Raw genomic sequence first — 20426 nt, 5'->3', positions numbered from 1 at the left:
TACACAGACAGGGATCTCCAGTAAAGAGGGATATCCAGTAAGGAGGATCAAGCAGCTTCACTTTCTTCATGGGAGGATAGTGGGGGACTGATAGTCCTTGTAATCTTGGATACAATGACTTCTAAAAATAAAAAATTTTGAATTGCATGATACTACTATATGAATTGTAGGCTGTCTCTCAACCTAATAGAGTCTCTGAATCTGAGAAATTTATTGGCTTCCTAATTTTGCAGTTTGTGAGTTGTCTTGGAGGTGAGAAAAAAGTGATTCATAAGAAGTTCACTTCCACAGAACTTGTTAACAATTGGCAGAAGCAAATACTTGATGCACTTACTTTTTTTTTTTCAGTTCTCCTTCCTCCTTCTCAACATAGATTAGGGATTATTTCCTTCAGGTCACAAAAAGTTTCTCACCTATTTTGCCAAGTGATAGAATAGCTTTACATAGCCAATTATTTTAACTTCTTCTGCTAGGAACTGAGGAGGCAGCATAACAAGTGACTGCATACAGTCTTTCAAGATAAATCTGTGGTGGTACTTGTACAGGACCCTTGTTTAACATATCTACAAGTGTAGAAATTGAAAAATTTGACAGCAACTTCATCTAGATTGTCCCTAATGAGGTTGAATTTTTATTTTTATATGTATTTTATTTTTGGCTGTTTGGTTTGTTTTATTTCTGACCTACAGTCCAAAGTAACTGTTGTCATGTGTTCCCAAAGAGAAATTTTCAACCAGTTGTTGACACTCAGCCATTTATGAGCCCAGCCCTGCATCTGGTCTACAACACCAATTTAGTCATTGGGAGGGCTACAAGTTAGAAGCAGCTTGGTTTTATTTCACCCCTGTAGTTTTACTTTATGTGTTACTTTTTCAGGTGACTAAATGTTTGCATTTTGGAAAACAGAACTCAAGAAAGCCTACATTTGTGACCACCCAGTAAATATGCCTTTTCCTTTTAATCACTGAAATCTAAACCTCACCCTTACAAAGATTTCTGAAAAAATACCTTCCATTTGTAGTTTGACTGTTATCTCTTGGTGGACACTAACTGCAAACATCTCTTAAGCTTGTTCCCTTTGTTGGAAGTGTTTGGACTCCTCTTTAAAAATAAACTTTCCATGGCTAGTTTCTTGGGTGGTTTAAAAAAAATGAACTACTGTTTAAGATCTGTTAATTGTTGTCTTTGACTTAATAGTTTCAAAATTGCTTAGGTGGCAAAACTAACTCAGTGGTATGTCTGTGAAATGAATAAAAGGGTAGAGTGACATTATAGCTGTTTTATTGCTTAGATATTTCTGATTTTTAAATACTATTAAAAGTTAACTGTGTCATTGCTCTTCATTTTTAAGCTGTTGTTTTTCTCTGCATTTGTGATGAACAGGTTGAAATACTATTTTTTCCTTCTTGATATTGCCTCCATAGAAGCATATGGCTAGCTACATGGCCAAGGAATGTTTACAAGCAGCAGTTGGCAGTTAGGGGTGCAGGTGCATGTCTCACAAAATCAATATTATATTATCAGGTTAAACAGTGCGAATAGAAAAGAGAACCATGAGGATTGATATCCTTTGTTATTTTACTCTAGTTAGTTATGGAGTCACTTGATAGTAGCAATATGCCAATCAACACTAATACATATTTCTGTGTGTGTGTGTGTATGTGAGTGTGAGAGAGAGCTGAGGGGGTGGAATGTCCACCTGCAGCCACAGGATGAGATGAAAGGTCTTTGGCAGTATCCCAAGAGTTCAAGTACTCCATATGAAGTTCTGAAGTTTGTAAATGCCTGAAGTTATGCCATTTAAGCTGTTTCTTAACTTTAGAGGAGTTCTGTTTGTTCCTCACAAAGTATAACAGTGTTGATAGTACTAGCTATTGAATCCAGGATATCCATAGAAAGTTTACATCTGTAGAACCTCTTGCATATAAAATTGTCGACACTTGCACTTTACACATGGAAGTAAAAAAAAAGAAAGTATTTTCTCCCCTTCCCATTGCATGTTTTCTTTCAAATTGTCCTGTGTACAAGTTTTAAGTATTATCTGAAGTTTGTTTCCCAAGCTGTCTTCCAGTTATTGTTAGACTTTTGTGAGTTTTTCAAAGGTACCCTTGAACTTTTCTCTCCAAATCAACATAGTGAAAGTTTTCCTCTTGTCTGACAGTAAGATCTGGTGTATACCGCTGAGCGACATGGTTATACTGATCTAACCCCCGTGTAGAGAGCGCTATGTAGACACAAGAGCTTCTCCCATCAACTTAGCTGCCGCCTCTCCAGGAGGTGGGTTAACTAGACCAATGGGAGAGCTCTCTTCCCTCTGCTTAGAGTGTCTTCATTAAAGCACTACAGCGGTGCAGTTGCATCAGTGAGGCTGCACTGATGCAGCATTTTAAGTGTAGACTTGTCCTAAGCTTGCCAGTTTTCATGTCTAAAGGAAGTATGTTGCTGAAACTTACAAAATAAGATTAATAAGACCCTGTTGGTAACCTTAGGCCCTTATCCTGCAAAACTTTTATGCATGCGTTTAACTTTACACCTTTTACATTTACAACTTGCTTTATAGTGAGTCTTGAAGACAGTGTTGAATGTAATAGAACAACTTTTCCTTCATACTTTTTTTTCTGTTAAGATCACAGAAAGCAGATTAGATCTTGAAGATCTGGACCTTTATGCAACTTCTCGAGAGCAACGGTTTCGTATATTTGCCAGTTTAGAATTTGAAGGCCAATTATATATGACCCCATATGACTTCATTCAGTCTGTTACAAGTGATGCACCCAAACGTAAGTAGGATTTTGGTATGGATGAAATTCCTGTTTTAAATGCTGAAGATGCACGTTATCTTTCAACTTATTTTAAATTACTGTTTCTGTTTTACTTGATGTGAAAAGGAACTGCTGAGAATCCAAAAGGAGAATGCAGAATTCCAGAATTCATTTTAATGGTATGCAGAAAGTTTATAGGGTTTCTCATACTGATTGCCCTTAAATTAAAGCCAATTTTGTAATTCCTTTTTAATCCCTTAGAAGTCTTTAATTAAACATTTTGTATTGTCTTATAGGGCACACCTTGCATAATAGGCATGCAGAATTTGAAGTTCATTTGTACTGACAGTTTCAATTCCAGCTTCTTTTTGAATATGCTAGTACTGCTGTAGAACTCTTGTGTCCTTCTCACAGTGTAGAAAGTGCTTTTTTCCCTGTGCACTGTCTAGGATAGTTTTGTATTGCAGTTTTCACCATTTTGAATTGTAATCTATTTTGTTTTTATTATTCACTCTTTCAAGATTATGTAAGGTATCTCATGGCCAAAGAGCAAATAACATTCTGAGCAAGAACCTCAGACCCTGCAGGAATCAATTTTCTGCATTTACAGATTCACAGAAGAAGCTCCCTGATAGTTTGTTTTCCACTTTTAACACAGCTTTAGTTGATTTGTTATAAATGTCAGTTTCAACACCAAAAGATAAATGCACAGGCAGACTGAGTAGTAGGACACAACATTACTGTCTATTTATTATTATAATATTTGTGTTACTGTAATGCCTATGATCCCTAATCATGGACCAGCACTCCAGGGTGCTAGGCACTGTACAAACGCAGAACATTCTTAACTAGCTTGATTTTCTGGCTCTCAAACTTGGAATGCTCTGGTAGTAACATTCAGTAACATCCTGGGAAAAGTGAATGCCTTGTGTTGCTTAGGAGTGATTTACGATAACTGACCTGAGTTGTTGTCAAAGTCCTTCTTTCTAAAGTCAACAGCACAAAGAGGGCTGAAACCATCACCAGGGAACTGGCAAAACCAGTTAATGCAGCTTAAGTAGATCTTGAAAGACTCTTTGCAGACTACAGTTTCCTTCCCTTTTCTCTCAGCAGCAACACCACAAAAGAGGTGGCAGCTGTCTGAATCAAGTGATATCAAAACTGCTACAACTCTTGACGTTTGCAGTGTTATAGCCAGGTTGATCCCAGAATATCAGAGAGACAAGGTTGGTGAGCTTTGTGTAAGTTCGAAAGCGTCTTTCTCTCACCAACAGAAGGTGGTCCAATAAAAGATATTTCCTCATCCTACCATGACAACTCAGAGCCTACCATGACAACTCTTGAAGAAAGGTATAATGTCCTTCCATTAATGAGGACTAAGTCGATGGAATACCTCCACCCTCACAGCAGAGAATAGCCCAGAGACCCCTATCTATTGCCAAGAACCAACACATCAGCTGAACTTCCAAAACTTTGAAGTTTTGACTCAGGAAGCAGCATTTAAAGTTTTCATTCATCCCTAATTTTCAGTAATCCTGGCATATGCACAGACTATGCAGTGACAGTCTGATAGGAAGCAAGCTGCAGTAATTTTGAATGGGTTGGGGCGCTGCTGGATTCACCATCCAAGCCACAGGCTGCATGTTGCACTCTAACTGCTCTGTGTGGACCTTGCTCAACTACAGTGAGACACTAGAGTGAGCCAACAGAGTCCACACAGGGCAGTTAGGGCTCAACATGCAATCAGAGGCTTTGGTGGTGAATCCAGTGCCTCAACCCCACTGACAATCACCATGCAGACCCTCACTATACAGTTTGCAGAGGAGGAGAAGCCAGAGGGGCAAGAGGAGGCAGCGATGGTGGAAGAAAAGAGAGGGAAAATGACAGGAGTGAGAAGAGGACAGGGACAATCCCAGAAAGGAGATCCAGGCCTGGGACTGGTCAACATAATAAAGAGCCCTAGGCGGCATAGAAGAGCAGCTTTCCTAGGGTTGATCCTCTCCTTCTCCCTGTTTGGAAGTGGGAGTCAGGAGCACAATGAGGAGTGGACGCAGGTTCCCCCCCACCCCCCCGACCGTATATAGGAGGCGGAGGAGGAGTAGGTCCTGATTTCTCCCAGGGGAGGCTAGGAGAGGGGAGAAGTCCAAGCAACTTCCTTAATTCCTCCCTATTTTTTCAATAAACATCCCTAAAAGTCTCAAAGCAAGGTTAGCATCTCGGACAACATCAAGTACCAGCTTTACATCAGGATTTAGGCTACTCCTTCTCTACCATCCTCCAAACAGACTAATGCCTCACTTTATGTAAAGCCACCCACTTGCAACACCACTTTCAGATACTCTGAAGTAGAGGCTTCCCACAGTATAGCAATAACACAGAACTCAAGGGTGCTGAGCACATGAACCATACCTCGAACAGCTGTTGCATCTCCAGATCTCACCAACAGTTCACTTTCACTTAGTCATCCTGGGAGTTGAGAAGTTTGGTGACACACTAGTTATCCAACACACTGCTAAATTCCTGTCATTGTCAATTAAGCATGCTTCTTAAAATCATCCTCCACAGTATAGATCATTTATAAGGAAGAAGAAATGGAGAAAACATCAGCCAAAGCTTGGAAAGACTATTACCAGACACTACTACCTCCAACCTGGTGCAATAAGCAGCCAGCTACCAGACATGGATCCAAAATAGATAAACACAATGATTTCATCCTCAACATAAGATCTCTAGTCAATAAAGGCTTGCTCATCCTACTATTGAAATCAGTGCAAAAGTCCCATTGACTCTGATAGCAGAGGATCAAGCCTTACATCATTCACAATCCATAATCTTATTGCCAGTGAGGTGCATTACCTGATCTCTGTCGCAGAAGTCCACCTAGCTGATATTGCAAGTCCAGTGTTAGCTCTCCCAGGATATGCTATTGACCCTACACCAAGGGAGGAGAATCTGGAGGTGGAGTCGCCACTTTTCCCTTCTGAGCTCAAATGCAGTAAACCTTATTTGAATCAAAATCCTTTGAATGCATGTAGTTAATCTCTGAGGCCAGAGACAATACTAATCTGGAAATCCTGCTAATCTATAAAGCCTTCGAGATGCAGTCAGACATGTTGATTAACTTTACAAAACTAGTAGCATTAGGAGACTTCAGAACTGAGAGTAATTATTTACAGGAATAGCGTAAGAGTGTGTAGCTAAATGTAAGAGGATGAAATTAAGGTGGTAGCTCTACTGTTTGAGTTATTTTAAAATTAGAGAGGGGAAAGGCTAGCAAATGTACACTAGTGAGCATTGCCATAGGAAGGACTAGACGACTGTCAGGTCTTTCCCATTTCCAGCTTCTGATTCCATGAACATTTGAGTTCTAATCTTTTACTGCCTCATTTGCTGTGTGGACTTTGGATGTACCACTGATTTGCTATGTGGAACACAGCTATTGTAATGTTTCTGGGTCTGTGTCCTCTTCTGTAAACTGAACTAATATTTCACAGAGATGTTGTGAGTATTTAATTAAAATTTGTATATAGCTGTGAAGATGTAAAGTAATAAATTATTTATGTTACTATTATTCCTACTGTTATAATTTTGAAGAGATTGCTAGCTGTCTGCCCTGTTCTACTGAATATAGAATGACATGGAAAGATGACTTTTTGAATCAAAGATTAAATATTAAATAAAATCATGTCTTGCATTTTTTTAATCTTTTTTTTTTCTGTTTGCTTTAAACTTGTTATGGATTTGGGCCTGTAAGGGCTGTTCATATATCTTATGGAGAACATAGGAGGGCAGAACTCGCACTTAAACTTTCAGTGGGTGAACACTAGAAGAGACTTGAGTTTTGTCAGAAAGGAAAAGTGCCCTTTGAAGAGTAATAGTAGTAGCTATTTACTTTTGCTATATAGAAAAGCTAATACTACTAGACTTGGATGAGATTTCTGGTAGAGTAAATACAGCTATTGTGACTGATTTACCCTGGAAATCTTATAAACCCTGCAAAAGTCAAGAGTGTGCTCGCTTCCTTTTTGATTAAACAGTGACTGAACATTGGATAATAGTCATATGGTAAAAATGTGAAGTATTTTTTTATAACTAAACGTTTAACTTTAGACAGTTGTAGTAAAATTATAGTATAAAACAAAAGCTATAATTAACTTTATTATATTCCTATATTTCTAGTGAAGGATTGGGTTTATGAAATAAATCAGTGTATTATCTGAAAATGTTTATGAGAAGTCAAGCTTGTAATTCTGATTTTATCACATGGAGACATGTTTACACTTTCAAAAAAACTTTTGGAAAGAGGAAGAAATACAATTGTGTTTTGCTCTATTTTAACTTATGATCTGACTCAACAAAAATTATAGACAGACAAATGCTGAGTTGTAGGGTTTGTGTGTGTTCACATGCCCAATGTAAAATTCCACTTGCTTGTCTATAATGTCAAGCTTGCCATTCTAAACTAATGTCTCATGATTGACAAATGTTTTCTGTTCAAAATACTCTTCAATGCCTGGCTCTTCCCCCCCACCCAACTAATGCAAATCAGCCTATATCAGAATGAGTTGACTTTATAAAAGATGTACAGTAGAGAGATGAGTAATCCATATTTAAGATTTTAAACACAAAGTTACATGAAAAACCGTCCAGCTTGCTACATGTTTGGCTTGATAATACCAAACCTTATTGGGCAGGGGGGTGTTGTCACAGACTTTCTGAGGTATGAACATAACCAAGTTATCTGTTCAAATCTCAGTATGAGGAATGGTACTACTCCTAAACTAATTAAATTCCATTGTAGCTGCTGTGTCTAATGTTATACAATTCTAACAAAAAACTCCATGAATGCAAAGTTAAGGTTGATCAGTGGTATCTCTTGCCCTTCCAGAACATTGAGTTCAGCAAAACTCTAACTTTGGAAAACCAGAAAATGCGGTTACGGTACATGTCCATGCAACCTTATCTCTGGTCTCCTGGAGCTGACAGTAGCCACTGGGTGGAGTTTGTATGAACTACAGCTGCATTCACTGTTAGGTGTAGCTATACTGAATGATGGAAGTATCAGCTGGAGAAGCTTGGCAGACCTGTGATTGTAGTATGAGGTGCTCTGGGGGTATGGGTGAGCCCATCTTCTTGACACCCATATATATGATCAAAGGAAAGAGGTTCATATGTACCTTCCGAGATTCAGTGATCTCATTACAGTACTGTGTTGTGTAGATCATGGCAGTAGTGGGGCACAGGGGTCTTCTTGCCACAGTTAAGTGGGAGATAAATGTGGTCTGTGGGTTTTATGAAGGGTAAATGGAAAATACTGTATTTAGATGGCATCATGTGCATAAGGGTGAAGGGGTTGTAAAAGTTGTTGAAGGGTCGTGAAAATTAGTTTTGTTTGTTTGAATGTAGGGCAAATATAGGTAACTTCTGTTTGGTGCAAAGGCAGAATGTGAGTACGTGTGTTATGGGCATATTGGGGCATCGATCAAGGAAGCCAGAGTTAAGTTTGAATGGGCAGGTACCTTAAGCGTATTTCCTCATTTTAAGAATCTTCTTTGCTGTCCTCAGTATTTTGAAAAGTCACAAGATATCAGTGGGCAACCATAACTCTATATTAATTAAGTTTTGTTAATGAATTTTAGTTTTTTTAATAGAAAGAGAAATGTGTTGGTAGGAATTAGTGGACAGTTAGGCATTTCCAGTTATCATGTAGGTGTGGAGTTGAGATGCTGCTGTGGCCAGATAACGATGATGATAATGATACCTAACTCTTGCACAGTGTCTTTCATCAGTAGATCTCAAAGCACTTTCCCAAGGTGGAAAACATCTTAGTCTTTCTTTTTTTTTTCATCTGTACAGTGGTGACATAGTGAAGTGACTAGCCCAGGGTCACCAAGAAGGCTAGTGAGAGATCCAGGAATAGTATCCCAATTTTCTGAGTACCAATCAGGAGTGCTGGGAATGTGGTAGCACTCCCTGGTGAAGTGGTTTCCATCATATACAGGGTTTACAGTTTTGTTCAGTGGCTTTCACCATCCCCACTATAAAAATTGTTCCAACGCCTCTGGTGCCAGTACACTGTTCTTTCCATTAGGTTGATATGATTGCTGTGTGATTCCTAAGTGCTCCCTCTCTCCTGCCCCACCCTGTACACTTTGTTATAATGGAATAGAGATAATGGTCATGGCTTTGAAATGTTCAGAATGTGTAGTTCCCAACAAGGCCAGTAAGAGAAATCTCAAACATTGTCTGCATCCTAAAATCATGACAGTTTTATTACATGGTTGTTACAGTAAATTCTAAGCACCTGAGAGAAGATTGTTGTGTGTCTCTCCTTTGCCTGCCTTCCCCACCACCCCCTTTAGCATATAGGCTCCCCCCCTCCAAAAAAGTTGGTTGAATCTGTGAACTTTAAGAAAAGCTCTTCACCACCCCCAGAGGGCTGTCTCTTGGGAAATGTAGAGCGGAAAGGGACCTTGAGAGGTCACCAGCTCCAGTTCCTTGTGCAGGGGTAGGACCAAGTAAGCCTAGATCATCTGCTAAAGGTGTTTTTCTAACCTATTCTTAAAAACCTCCAATGATAGGGATTCCACAAACTCCCTTCAAAGCCTATTCCAGAGTTTAATTTCCCTTATAGTTAGAAAGTTTTTCCTAATATCGAACCTAAATTTCCCTTGCTGCAGATTAAGTCCATTACTACTTCTCCTATCTTCAGTGGACATGGAGAACAATTGATTCCTTTCCTCTTCATAACATATTAGGGGACTGTTATCAGGTCCCCCCTCAGTCTTCTTTCTCAAGAGTAAACCGGCCCATTTTTTTAACCTTTCCTCAGAGATCAGTTTAGGAAAACTTTATCAGTTTTGTTGCTCTGCTCTGGACTCTCGCCAATTTGTCGCCGTATTTCCTGGAAAGTGTGGTGCCCAGAATTGGACACAGGACTCCAGGTGAGGCCTCAGCAGTACTGAGAAGAGTCAAATAATTTCTTCATGTGTCTTACATATTACACTCCTGTTAAAACATCCCAGAATATTAGTCTTTTTCACAACTGCATCATGTTGTTGACTCTGACTCATATTCAATTTCTGATTCACTGTAACCTTCAGCTGCTTTTCAGCAGTACTACCACCTAGCAAGTTGTTCTCCATTTTGTGTTTGTGCATTTGATTTTTCCTTCCTAAGCACAGTACATTGTATTTATCTTTATTGAATTTTGTCTTGTTGAATTCAAACCAATTCTCCAGTTTGTCAATGTAGTTTTCAGTTCTAATCCTGTTTTCCAAAGAACTTGCAACTCATTCCATCTTGGTGTCATCGTTTTATAAGTATACTTTCCACTCCGTTGTACAAATCATTAATGAAAATACTGAACAGTACTGGAACCAGGACTGACCCCTATGGGACCCCTCTAGATATGCCCTCTCAGTTTGACAGAGAACATTAATAATTACTCTTTGAGTATGGTTTTTCAACCAGTTGTTCACTCATTTTACAAAAAGAAAAGGAGTACTTGTGGCACCTTAGAGACTAACCAATTTATTTGAGCATGAGCTTTCGTGAGCTACAGCTCACTTCATCGGCATCCGATGAAGTGAGCTGTAGCTCACGAAAGCTCATGCTCAAATAAATTGGTTAGTCTCTAAGGTGCCACAAGTACTCCTTTTCTTTTTGCAAAGACAGACTAACACGGCTGTTACTCTGAAACCACTCATTTTACAGTAGTTTATCATTTTAATTTGTTTGCTTTTGTATAAACAAAAACAATTACTGAAATTTCATATAACTTTTCCAAAGTTTGCTTATGAGAATATCATGTAGGACTGCATCAGAAGCCTTACTAAAATCAAGATACATCCCGTCTACTGGTTCTTCCCCATCCTCTAGGTCAGTAACCCTCTCAAAGAAGGAAATTAGGTTGATCTTTGGCATGATTTATTGTTGACAAATTTATGCTGGCTTTTCTTATAAACCTGTTATCCTCTGGATGCTTAAAAATTCATTGTTTAATCATTTGTTCCAGTATCTTTCCAGGTATCAAAGTTAGGCTGAGTGGTCTATAATTCTCTGGGACATCTTTGTTCCCTTTTTTAAAACATTGGTACTATGTTTGCCCCTCTCCAATCATCTAGGACCTCACCTGTCCTCCAAGATAATTGCTAAGGTTCCAAGATTGCTCCAGCTATTTCTTTAAGTATCCTAGGATGAATTTCATCAAGTCCTGCCATCTAAACTACACCTAACTTATCTAAATATTCTTTAACCTGTTATTTTTCTATTTTGGCTTGTATACCTTCCCCCTTGTTAATTTTCATTATGTTGAGTAACTTGGCAGTTTTTCAGAGGGGGCTTGGCTACACTTGTGAGTTACAGTGCATTAAAGGAGCCCCAGGCACACTAACTCACTACCCATCCACACTGGCAAGGCACGTAGAGTGCACTGACTCCACGGCTGGTCCGTTCCTGGTACTTCACCTCGGCGAGTGGAATAACATTTTGTGCACCCCCACTGGAGTGCCGCGGCGCCAGTGTGGATGCCGTGGTCTGTTACTGCACTCTGATCGGCCTCCAGAAGTGTCCCACAATGCCTGTTCTAGCCATTCTGGTCATCACTTTGAACTCTCCTGCCCTGCCCTCAGATGATCAACCGTCAGACCCGCCCTTTAAATTCTCTGGGAATTTTGAAAATTCCCTTCCTGTTTGCTCAGCCAGGGGTGGAGCGCTCTCATCGAATTTTTCCAGGTGACTATGCCTCCACATGCCAAGAGATCCCCAGTATGGAGCAATGGCAAGGTGAGGGACCTCATCAGTGTTTGCGGGGAGGAAGCTGTCCAGTCCCAACTGCACTCCTGCCATAGGAATTATGATACCTTCGGGCAGATATCAAGAGACATGAAGGAAAGGGGCCATGACCGGGACGCACTGCAGTGCAGGATTAAAGTGAAGGAGCTGCAGAATGCCTACCGCAAAGCCCATGAGGCAAACAGCTGCTCCGGTGCTGCCCCTGCGACCTGCCGTTTCCACAAAGAGCTGGACGTGATACTTGGGGCTGACCTCACCTCCACTCTGAGTACCACCATGGACACTTCAGAGCCCAGTTCAGCAAGGCGAGAGGAAGAGGAGGAGCAGCAGCAGCAAAGCGGGAGCGAGGGTGCTGAGGCGGAGAAAGACACTCCGCAGTCCCTAGATGCATGCAGTCAGGAGCTGTTTTCAAGCCAGGAGGAAGGTAGCCAGTCATGGTGGCCGGTGCTTGGGGAAGGACAAACACCAGAGGAGGTTCCCAGTAAGCGGCTTTTATTTTGGGAAGGAAGTTATTCAGTGCGGGCTCTTGGAGTGAGGAGGGTTACGGCTGCATGCATTCCTTGATGTGGAATAGGGTGTTGAAGTGCTCTCTCACATCGTGGTAATCGGCCTCTGTGATCTCTTCAAAGATCTCATCCAGAACTTGGGCAATGCGCTTGCGCAGGTTTCTCAGGAGAGCCACTGTGTTCCTTGTCCCAGTAAGGCTAACTTGTCCGTGCCACTGTGCCGTGAGGGGTGGGGGGACCATTGCTACATACAGGCAAGTTGCATATGAGTCAGGGTGGAATCCGCATTGTGGTAGAAGACCCTCCCTTGCTTCCCAGGTCACCCTCAGCAGCAAGATATCTTCCAGGACAAACTCCTGTGGAAAATTTGGGGACAGTGTTCAGTATAGGGGCCCCCTGCCACTGTTGGCTCTCCCCAAGGCACAGAAACCCAGAGGACAGTACAGCTGTGAAACAAGCAGTCACGCTTGACCCTGTGCTTACTCACCATGTTGGGGCTCCTGTGGGTTATGTGCGCTTGCTTTGGGACGGGCAAATTATGCTATTGTGTCGACTGTGCTTGCTCTTAAGTTTAGGTAAATCATTGCTCTGTCTGGTGTAAACAATGCTGCCTCTGTTAAGTGTTGCATTTTGCCTTTACAGGTGCAACCGTGAGATCTCAGCCGTCCGTGTTATCACTGGCCGAAAGACTCCAAAGAATCAGAAAGAGGCCATGTAGAAGCAAGGAAGACATGTTGCATGAAGTAATGCAGCATTCAAGTAATGAAAACTCGAAAAGTGCAGGAGTGGCAGGACAGTGAAAGGAGGATCCTCCAGCAGAATGAGGAGCACTGGCACAAAAGTTCAGTGCTCCAGCAGCAAAGCACGGATCAGCTGATAAGCATAATGGAGTGCCAAGCGGACTCAATCCAGGCACTTGTAGCCATGCAGGCGGAACACTACTGTGTGCCCCCTGCAGCCCTTGTCCCAAAACTCTTTCCCTTGTGCCCCCATGTCACCTCCAACCCACTTTCCCCAACATCCGGGTTCTTACCGCCACCAGCTACCTCCAACACCTGTAGCTTCACCACCCAGCCCTGAAAATATGACCCTTACCCTCTGCACTCAACCCCCATCACCATGCAGTATAGCCATCCTGAAGTGCAGGACTCATTGCACAGCACTCCAGCCAGGAAGGCTTAGTATGATAACAGGACATATGCAAATCTTGATTGTACCATTCCCCACCCCACCCCCTTGCCCTTTCAGTTTCCCAAGCAGTTGTTTCTTTTCAATAAATGGATTTTTTGGCTTTGAAAACATTCTTTATTATTGCATAAAGTAAAAGATACCTTAGACCAGGAAAGAAACAGGCACCGCAAGTCAGCGTAGCAAACACAGATTCCTACTAACATTGGAACCACTGAACTTCACTCCCGTGCAGGGCACCAGACATTACTGGTGGCTTTCAGCCCCAAATTGCTTCCTCAAGCCATCCCTAATCCTTGCAGCCTCACGCTGGGCCCCTGTAATAGCCCTGCTCTCTGGCTGTTCAAATTCAGCTTCCAGGTGTTGAAACTCTGAGTTCCGTGCCTGAGTGAATCGTTCACCCTTCCCTTCACAAATGTTCCAGAAGGTACAGCACACGGATATAACCGCGGGGATGCTGTCATTGGCCAGGTCCAGCTTCCCATACAGAGAGCGCCAGCAGCCCTTTAAACAGCCAAAATCACGCCCTACAGTCATTCTTCACTGGCTCAGCCTGTTGTTGAACTGCTCCTTGCTGCTGTCAAGGCTCCCTGTGTAGGGTTTCATGAGCCACGGCATTAAAGGGTAAGATGGGTCTCTAAGGATCACAATGAGCATTTCGACTCCCTCTACGGTGATCTTCTGGTCTGGGAAAAAAGTCCCAGCTTGCAGTTTCCTGAACAGGCCAGTGTTCTGAAAGATGCGAGCATCATGCTCCTTTCCAGGCCAGCCTGTGTTAATGTCAATGAAATGCCCATGGTGATTCACAAGCGCCTGGAGAACCATAGAGAAATACCCCTTCCAATTAACATACTTGGAGGCTAGGTGGGCTCGTGCCAGAATTGGAATGCGTGTGCCATTTATCTCCCCTCCGCCGTTAGGGAAACCATCCACAATGTCATGCACCAGAGTCACCGTTCTTCTGAGCAGGATGCGATTAATGGCCCTACAAACTTTCATCAACGTAATTCCAATGGTCAACTTCCCCACTCCAAACTGGTTAGCGATCGATTGGTAGCTGTCTGGAGTTGCCAGCTTCCAAATGCAATAGCCATCCGCTTCTCCATCATCAGGGCAGCTCTCAGGGTCGTGTCCTTGCACCGCAGGGTTGGTGTGAGCTCCTCATACAGTGCCATGAAAGTGGCTTTTCTCATTCGAAAGTTCTGCAGACACTACTCATCCTCCCAGACTTGCATGATGATATGATCCCATCACTCAGTACTTGTTTCCTGAGCCCAAAATCGGCGTTCCACAGTGGTGAGCAGGTCTGTGAATGCCACAAGCACACTCGTGTCATATGCGTTACTTGAGTCTATGTCGGAGCCCTCATTGTCACTTTGGATCAAAAGGAATAACTCGACTGCCAAACGTGACGTGCTGGTGAGACTTGTCAGCATAATTCTCAGCAGTTTGGGCTTCATTCCCACAGATTGAAAGGGAAGACAGAGCGCGCAGTACAAAAAACGTTGAAAGATGGTGCCAAATGTGGACGGAAGTACAGGGATTGCTGGGATGCGAACCGATGCATCCCGGGGCGTTGGGACGGGACCCAGAATGCCTGCACCCCCCATCCTCTTCCCACAAGCCACAGTGCCAGAATGGGAAGAGGTGCTCTGTGGGATAGCTGCCCATAATGCACCGCTCCCAATGCTGCTGCATATGTGGCCACGCCAGTGCGCTTGTTCCTGTCAGTGTGGACAGACTGCAGCGCTTTCCCTACTACGCTCTTGAAGGCAGGTCTAACTCAAAGCTCTCTACATCTGCAAGTGTAGCCATGCCCAGAGACATTATTCAGGACACAAGCAAACTATCCCACTGTGTAGGAAAGATAGGAAGTATGGCAATAAATCACCTGGGGCTAAACCAGATCTTCGATAATAAAAAAAAATAGAGTCTTACAAAAAGTGGAAACTAGGTCAAATGACAAAGGAGTAATATAAACAAATAACACAAGTATGTAGGGACAAAATTAGAAAGTCCAAGGCACAAAACAAGATCAAACTACCTAGAGACATAAAGGGAAAGAAGAAAACATTCTACAAATACATTAGAAGCAAGAGGAGGACCAAGTACAGGGTAGGCCCGTTGTGCAATGAGGAGGGGAAAATAACAGAAAATGTGGAAATGGCAGAGGTGCTTAATGACTTCATTGTTTCGGTTTTCACCAAGAAGGTTGATGGTGATAGGATGTCTAACATAGTGAATGCCAGTGAAAATTAGGTAGGATCAGATGCTAAAATAGGGAAAGAACAAGTTAAAAATTACTTAGACAAGTTAGATGTTTTCAAGTCACCTAGGCCTGATGATCTGCAGCCTAGAATACTCAAGGAGCTGACTGAAGAGATATCTGAGCCATTAGCAATTATCTTTGAAAAGTCATGGAAGATGGGAGAGATTCCAGAAAACTGGAAAAGGGCAAATATAGTGCCAATCTATAAAAGGGACGTGAGGCCAACCCAGGGAATTACAGACCAGTCAGCTTAACTTCTGTATCCGGAAAGATAATGGAGCAAATAATTAAGCAATCAGTTTGCAAACATCTAGAAGATAATAGCGTGATAAGTAACAGTCAGCATGGATTTGTGAAGAGCAAATCATGTCAAACCAACCTGATAGCTTTCTTTGGCAGGGTAACAAGCCTTGTGGCTAGGGTGGAAGTGGTAGACATGGTATATCTTGACTTTAGTAAAGCTTTTGATACTGTCTCGCATGACCTTCTCATAAACAAACTTGGGAACTGCAACCTAGATTGAGCTTGTCATAAAGGGGAGGGTAACCACCTTTCTGTATACAGTGCTATAAAATCCCTCCTGGCCAGAGGCAAAATCCTTTCACCTGTAGAGGGTTAAGAAGCTAAGGTAACCTCACTGGCACCTGACCCAAAATGGCCAATGAGGGGACAAGATTCTTTCAAATTTGGAGGGGGTGAAAAAAAGTTTTCATCCATCTGTCTGTGTGATACCTTTGCCAGGAACAGATCAAGGATGCAAGCCTTCCAACTCCTGTAAAGTTAGTAAGTAATCTAGCTAGAAAATGTGTTAGATTTTCTTTTGTTTTTTTTAGCTTGTAAAATTCGCTGTGCTGGAATGTGTATTCCTGTTTGTGTCTTTCTTGTAACTTAAGGTTTTGCCTAGAGGGATTCTCTATGTTTTGAATCTGATTACCCTGTAAACTGTTTACCATCCTGACTTTACAGAGGTGACCTTTACCTTTTCTTTAAATAAAAATTCTTCTTTTAAGAACCTGATTGATTTTTCATTGTTCTTAAAGATCCAAGGGTTTGGGTCTGTGTTCAGCTGTACCAACTGGTGAGGATATTATCAAGCCTTCCCCAGGAAAAGGGGTGTAGGGCTTGGGGGGATATTTTGGGGGAAGACATCTCCAAGTGGTCTCTTCCCTGTTCTTTGTTTAAATCTCTTGGTGGTGGCAGCATACCAGGTTTTTAACCTAAGCTGGTTCCCAAGGCAAGAAAGAAATCTGTGCTTTGGGGAAGTTTTAACCTAAGCTGGTAAGAATAAGTGTAGGGGGTCTTTCATTCAGGTCCCCACATCTGTACCCTAGAGTTGAGAGTGGGGAAGGAACCTTGACAGAGCTACTATAAGGTGGGTGCATAACTGGTTGGAAAACCGTTCCCAGAGAGTAGTTATCAGTGGTTCAGAGTCATGCTGGAAGGGAATAACGAGTGGGGTTCCGCAGGGATCAGTTCTTGGTCCAGTTCTGTTCAATATTTCCATCAATGATTTTGACAATGGCATAGAGAGTACACTTATAAAGTTTGCGGATGATACCAAGCTAGGAGGTGTTGTAAATGCTTTGGAGGATAGGATTATGATTCAAAATGATCTGGACAAACAGGAGAAATGATCTGAAGTAAATAGAATGAAATTCAATATTTCAGTAGCAAAGTACTCCACTTAGGAAGGAACAATCAGTTGCACCCATACAAAATGGGAAATGACTGCCTAGGAAGGAGTACTGTGGAAAGGGATCTGGGGGTCATAGTGGACCACAAGCTAAATATGAGTCAACAGTAACACTGTTGCCAAAAAAACCAAACAAACACTATGAACATCGTTCTGGGATGTATTCGGAGGAGTGTTGTAAGCAAGACACAAGAAGTAATTCTTCTGCTCTACTCTGTGCTGATTAGGCTTCAGCTGGAGTATTGTGTCCAGTTCTGGGCACCACATTTCAGGAAAGATGTGGACAAATTGAAAAAAGTCCAGAGAAGAGCAACAAAAACAATTAAGTCTAGAAAACGTGACCTGTAAGGGAAGATTGAAAAAATTGGGTTTATTTAGTCTGGAAAAGAGAAGACTGAGAGGGGACATAACAGTTTTCAAGTGCGTAAGAGGTTGTTACAAGGAGGAGGGAGACAAATTATTCTTCTTAACTGTTGAGGATAGGACAAGAAGCAATGGGCTTAAATTGCAGCAAGGGAGATTTAGGTTGGACATTAGGAAAAATGTCCAGACTGTCAGGGTGGTTAAGCACTGAAATAAATTGCCTAGGGAGATTGTGGAATCTCCATCATTGGAGATTTTTAGGAGCAGATTAGACAAAAACCTGTCAGGGATGGTCTAGAGAATGCTTAGTCTAGCCATGGGTTCAGGGGACTGGACTAGATGAGCTCTTGAGGTCCCTTGCAGTCCTATGATTCTATGAATAGTTACCATTAACCATTTTAGTGAAGATAGAAGCAAAATGGTCATTAAACAGCTCACCCTTCTTGGTGTCATCACTTATTAGTTCACCTCCACTAAGTAGAGGACGTATATATTCCTTTGTCTCTCTCTTACGCCGCCAATTGTATTCAAGGAACCTCTTGTTGTTGCCTTTGTATCTCTTGCTAGCTGTTACTTGTTTTGTGCCTTAGCCTTTCTGATTTTGTTCCTGCATGCTTGTGCTATTCTTTTGTACTCCTCCTGAGCAATTTTTCCATGTTTCCACTCTTTGTATGATTTCTTTTTTTATTTTCTGGTCATTGAAGTTCTCCAGATAGAGCCATAATGGACGGTTACTATTCTTCCTAACTTTCTTTTCCATCAGGATAGTTTACAGTTGGGTCTGTAATATTGTCTTCCTGAGGAACTGCCTGCTCTCCTGAACTCCTTTTTCCCCCTTAATTTTGTTTCCCATGGGACCTTACCTACCAGTTCTCTGAGTTTGTAAAGTCTGCTTCTTTGAAGTCCTTATTCTGCCACTTGCACTCCTTCCTTTTCTTAGGCCTTGTCTACACTACCATGGTAAGTCAACCTAAGTTATGCTACTCCCACCACGTGAATAATGTAGCTGGAGTCGACGTAGCTAAGATTGATTTATTATGGTACCTTAATCTTGTTCCGGTGCAGTACTGGAGTCAACCGGAGAGTGCTCTGTGATCAATTTAGTGGGTCTTCACTAAACCTGCTAAATCGACCTCCCATGCATCGATCACAGCAGTGTCGATCCCTGGCAAGTGTAGACATTGCCTTAGAATCATGAAATCTATCATTTAATGATTACTTTCATCCAAATTGCCTTCCATCTTCAGATTCACTACCACTTATTCCCTGTTAGAATCATGTCTAAAATGGCTGTCCTCCTGGTTATTTCCTCCACTTTCCGAAACACAAAGTTATCCCCAATACATTCGAAGAATTTAGGAAATTTTCTTTTGCCATATTAACTATTCAGACACCTGTTGGAAAAGTAAAGCCTCCCATTACTACCAAGTCTTGTATTTTGGATATTTCTGTTATTTGTTTTAGAAATGCCTCATCCACCTCCTCTTCCTGATTTTGTGGTCTATAATAGACCCCTGCTATAATTACCGATAATTTTTTTTTAATCCCTATTGTCTTTACTCAACAGGTCTTCCTGTTACCTCCTTCTGGACCACAGTACAAATGTATATATTCTTGATTTATAATGCCACACCTCTTCTCTTTTTATCCTGTGTTTCCTTTTCTGAACAGACTATACTCTATATTAATATACAAGTCATGAAACTTATCCCACCAAGTCACTTTATGCACTAATTCTTCTGGTTCTTCCTGTTTATTCCTCACACTGCTTGCATTTATGTAAAGACATCTAAGACACTGAGCACATTCCCCTATTCATTTCCTTGTAGCTCCTCTAACAGTATTGTAATTTTGCAAGTCCCCTCCATCACCACACCCCAACACCTAGCCATCTGCTAAGATCACCAATTTTTATTTTTAGCTGAGGGCTTTTGTCACCTGCTCCCTGTGAACCTAGTTTAAACCCCTCCTCACTAGGTTAGTGAATCAGTGCACAAAGATGCTTCTCATCTTGTTGATCAGGAGGATTGCATCTCTTCCCAGCAGACCTTCCTGGACCAGCATCCCATGGTTGAGGAAGCCTGAGTCCTCCCGTCAACACCATCTGTGCAGATATGCATTCATCTCCATGATGTCTCCCACTGCTTTTGTCCTTCCCTCAACTGGGAGGATAGACAAGAATACAACCTGTATCCCAACTCCTTCACCCCTGTCCCAGAGCCCTATACACACTGCTTATAGGCTCAGGGTCATACCTGGCAGTATTGTTTGTGCCCATGTCTATGAGCCATATGGGGTAGTGATCAGAGGGACAGATGAGCCTCGGCAACCTTTCTGTAATGGCTCAGACACAGGCTCCAAGGAGGCAGTGCACCTCCTAAGACATCATGTCAGATTGGCAGAAGGATGCCATAGTCCCCCTTAGAAGGAAGTCCCCAACCACCAGCCCCTTATGCCTCCTACTCTTGGGTGAGGGTGGCCATAAGCCTCCTAATTTGGGGGTAAATTGGCTCCTGCTCCTCACCCAGTGGGGTTTGCTCCTCACCTCGTGTTGCAGTATAACATACTGGTTCTTCATATTGATGAGTGAGGGGTGGAGCATAATATATGGCACATGGTGGCTAGCAGCTAGTCTCCCTCCTATATAGCAGTCAGTTTCCCTTCCTCTTCTGGTGCTGGTGTAGTCATCTGTAGTTGGCTAGCATCCTCCATCCCAGATGCATCCTATCAATGAAGTCCTCCTGCTCCCAGATGCTGTGCAGCTGAGTCACCTCCTTCTCCAACTATGGTACCTGCTTCCAAGGGTAAAACTAAAATACAGCTCTTACCGGTACAGGTCCTGCTCTACT

The 20426-nt window shown here is 42.1% G+C and overlaps 1 protein-coding gene across 1 annotated transcript in view; it reads left to right on the top strand.

Annotated features, from left to right (window-relative positions):
• MICU3 (mitochondrial calcium uptake 3) overlaps positions 1-20426 on the top strand; it is a 149293-nt gene that overhangs the window by 23554 nt on the left and 105313 nt on the right. The window contains exon 2 of the mRNA XM_077814568.1: positions 2627-2780. Coding sequence (XP_077670694.1) covers positions 2627-2780 — 154 coding nt within the window. The remainder of the gene's footprint in view (positions 1-2626; positions 2781-20426) is intronic.

Source organism: Eretmochelys imbricata, chromosome 4 (genome assembly GCF_965152235.1).
Source record: "Eretmochelys imbricata isolate rEreImb1 chromosome 4, rEreImb1.hap1, whole genome shotgun sequence".
Taxonomy (NCBI): Eukaryota; Metazoa; Chordata; order Testudines; family Cheloniidae; genus Eretmochelys; species Eretmochelys imbricata.
Note: the sequence above shows the minus strand (reverse complement) of the source record. Positions and strands in the feature narration are given on the sequence as shown.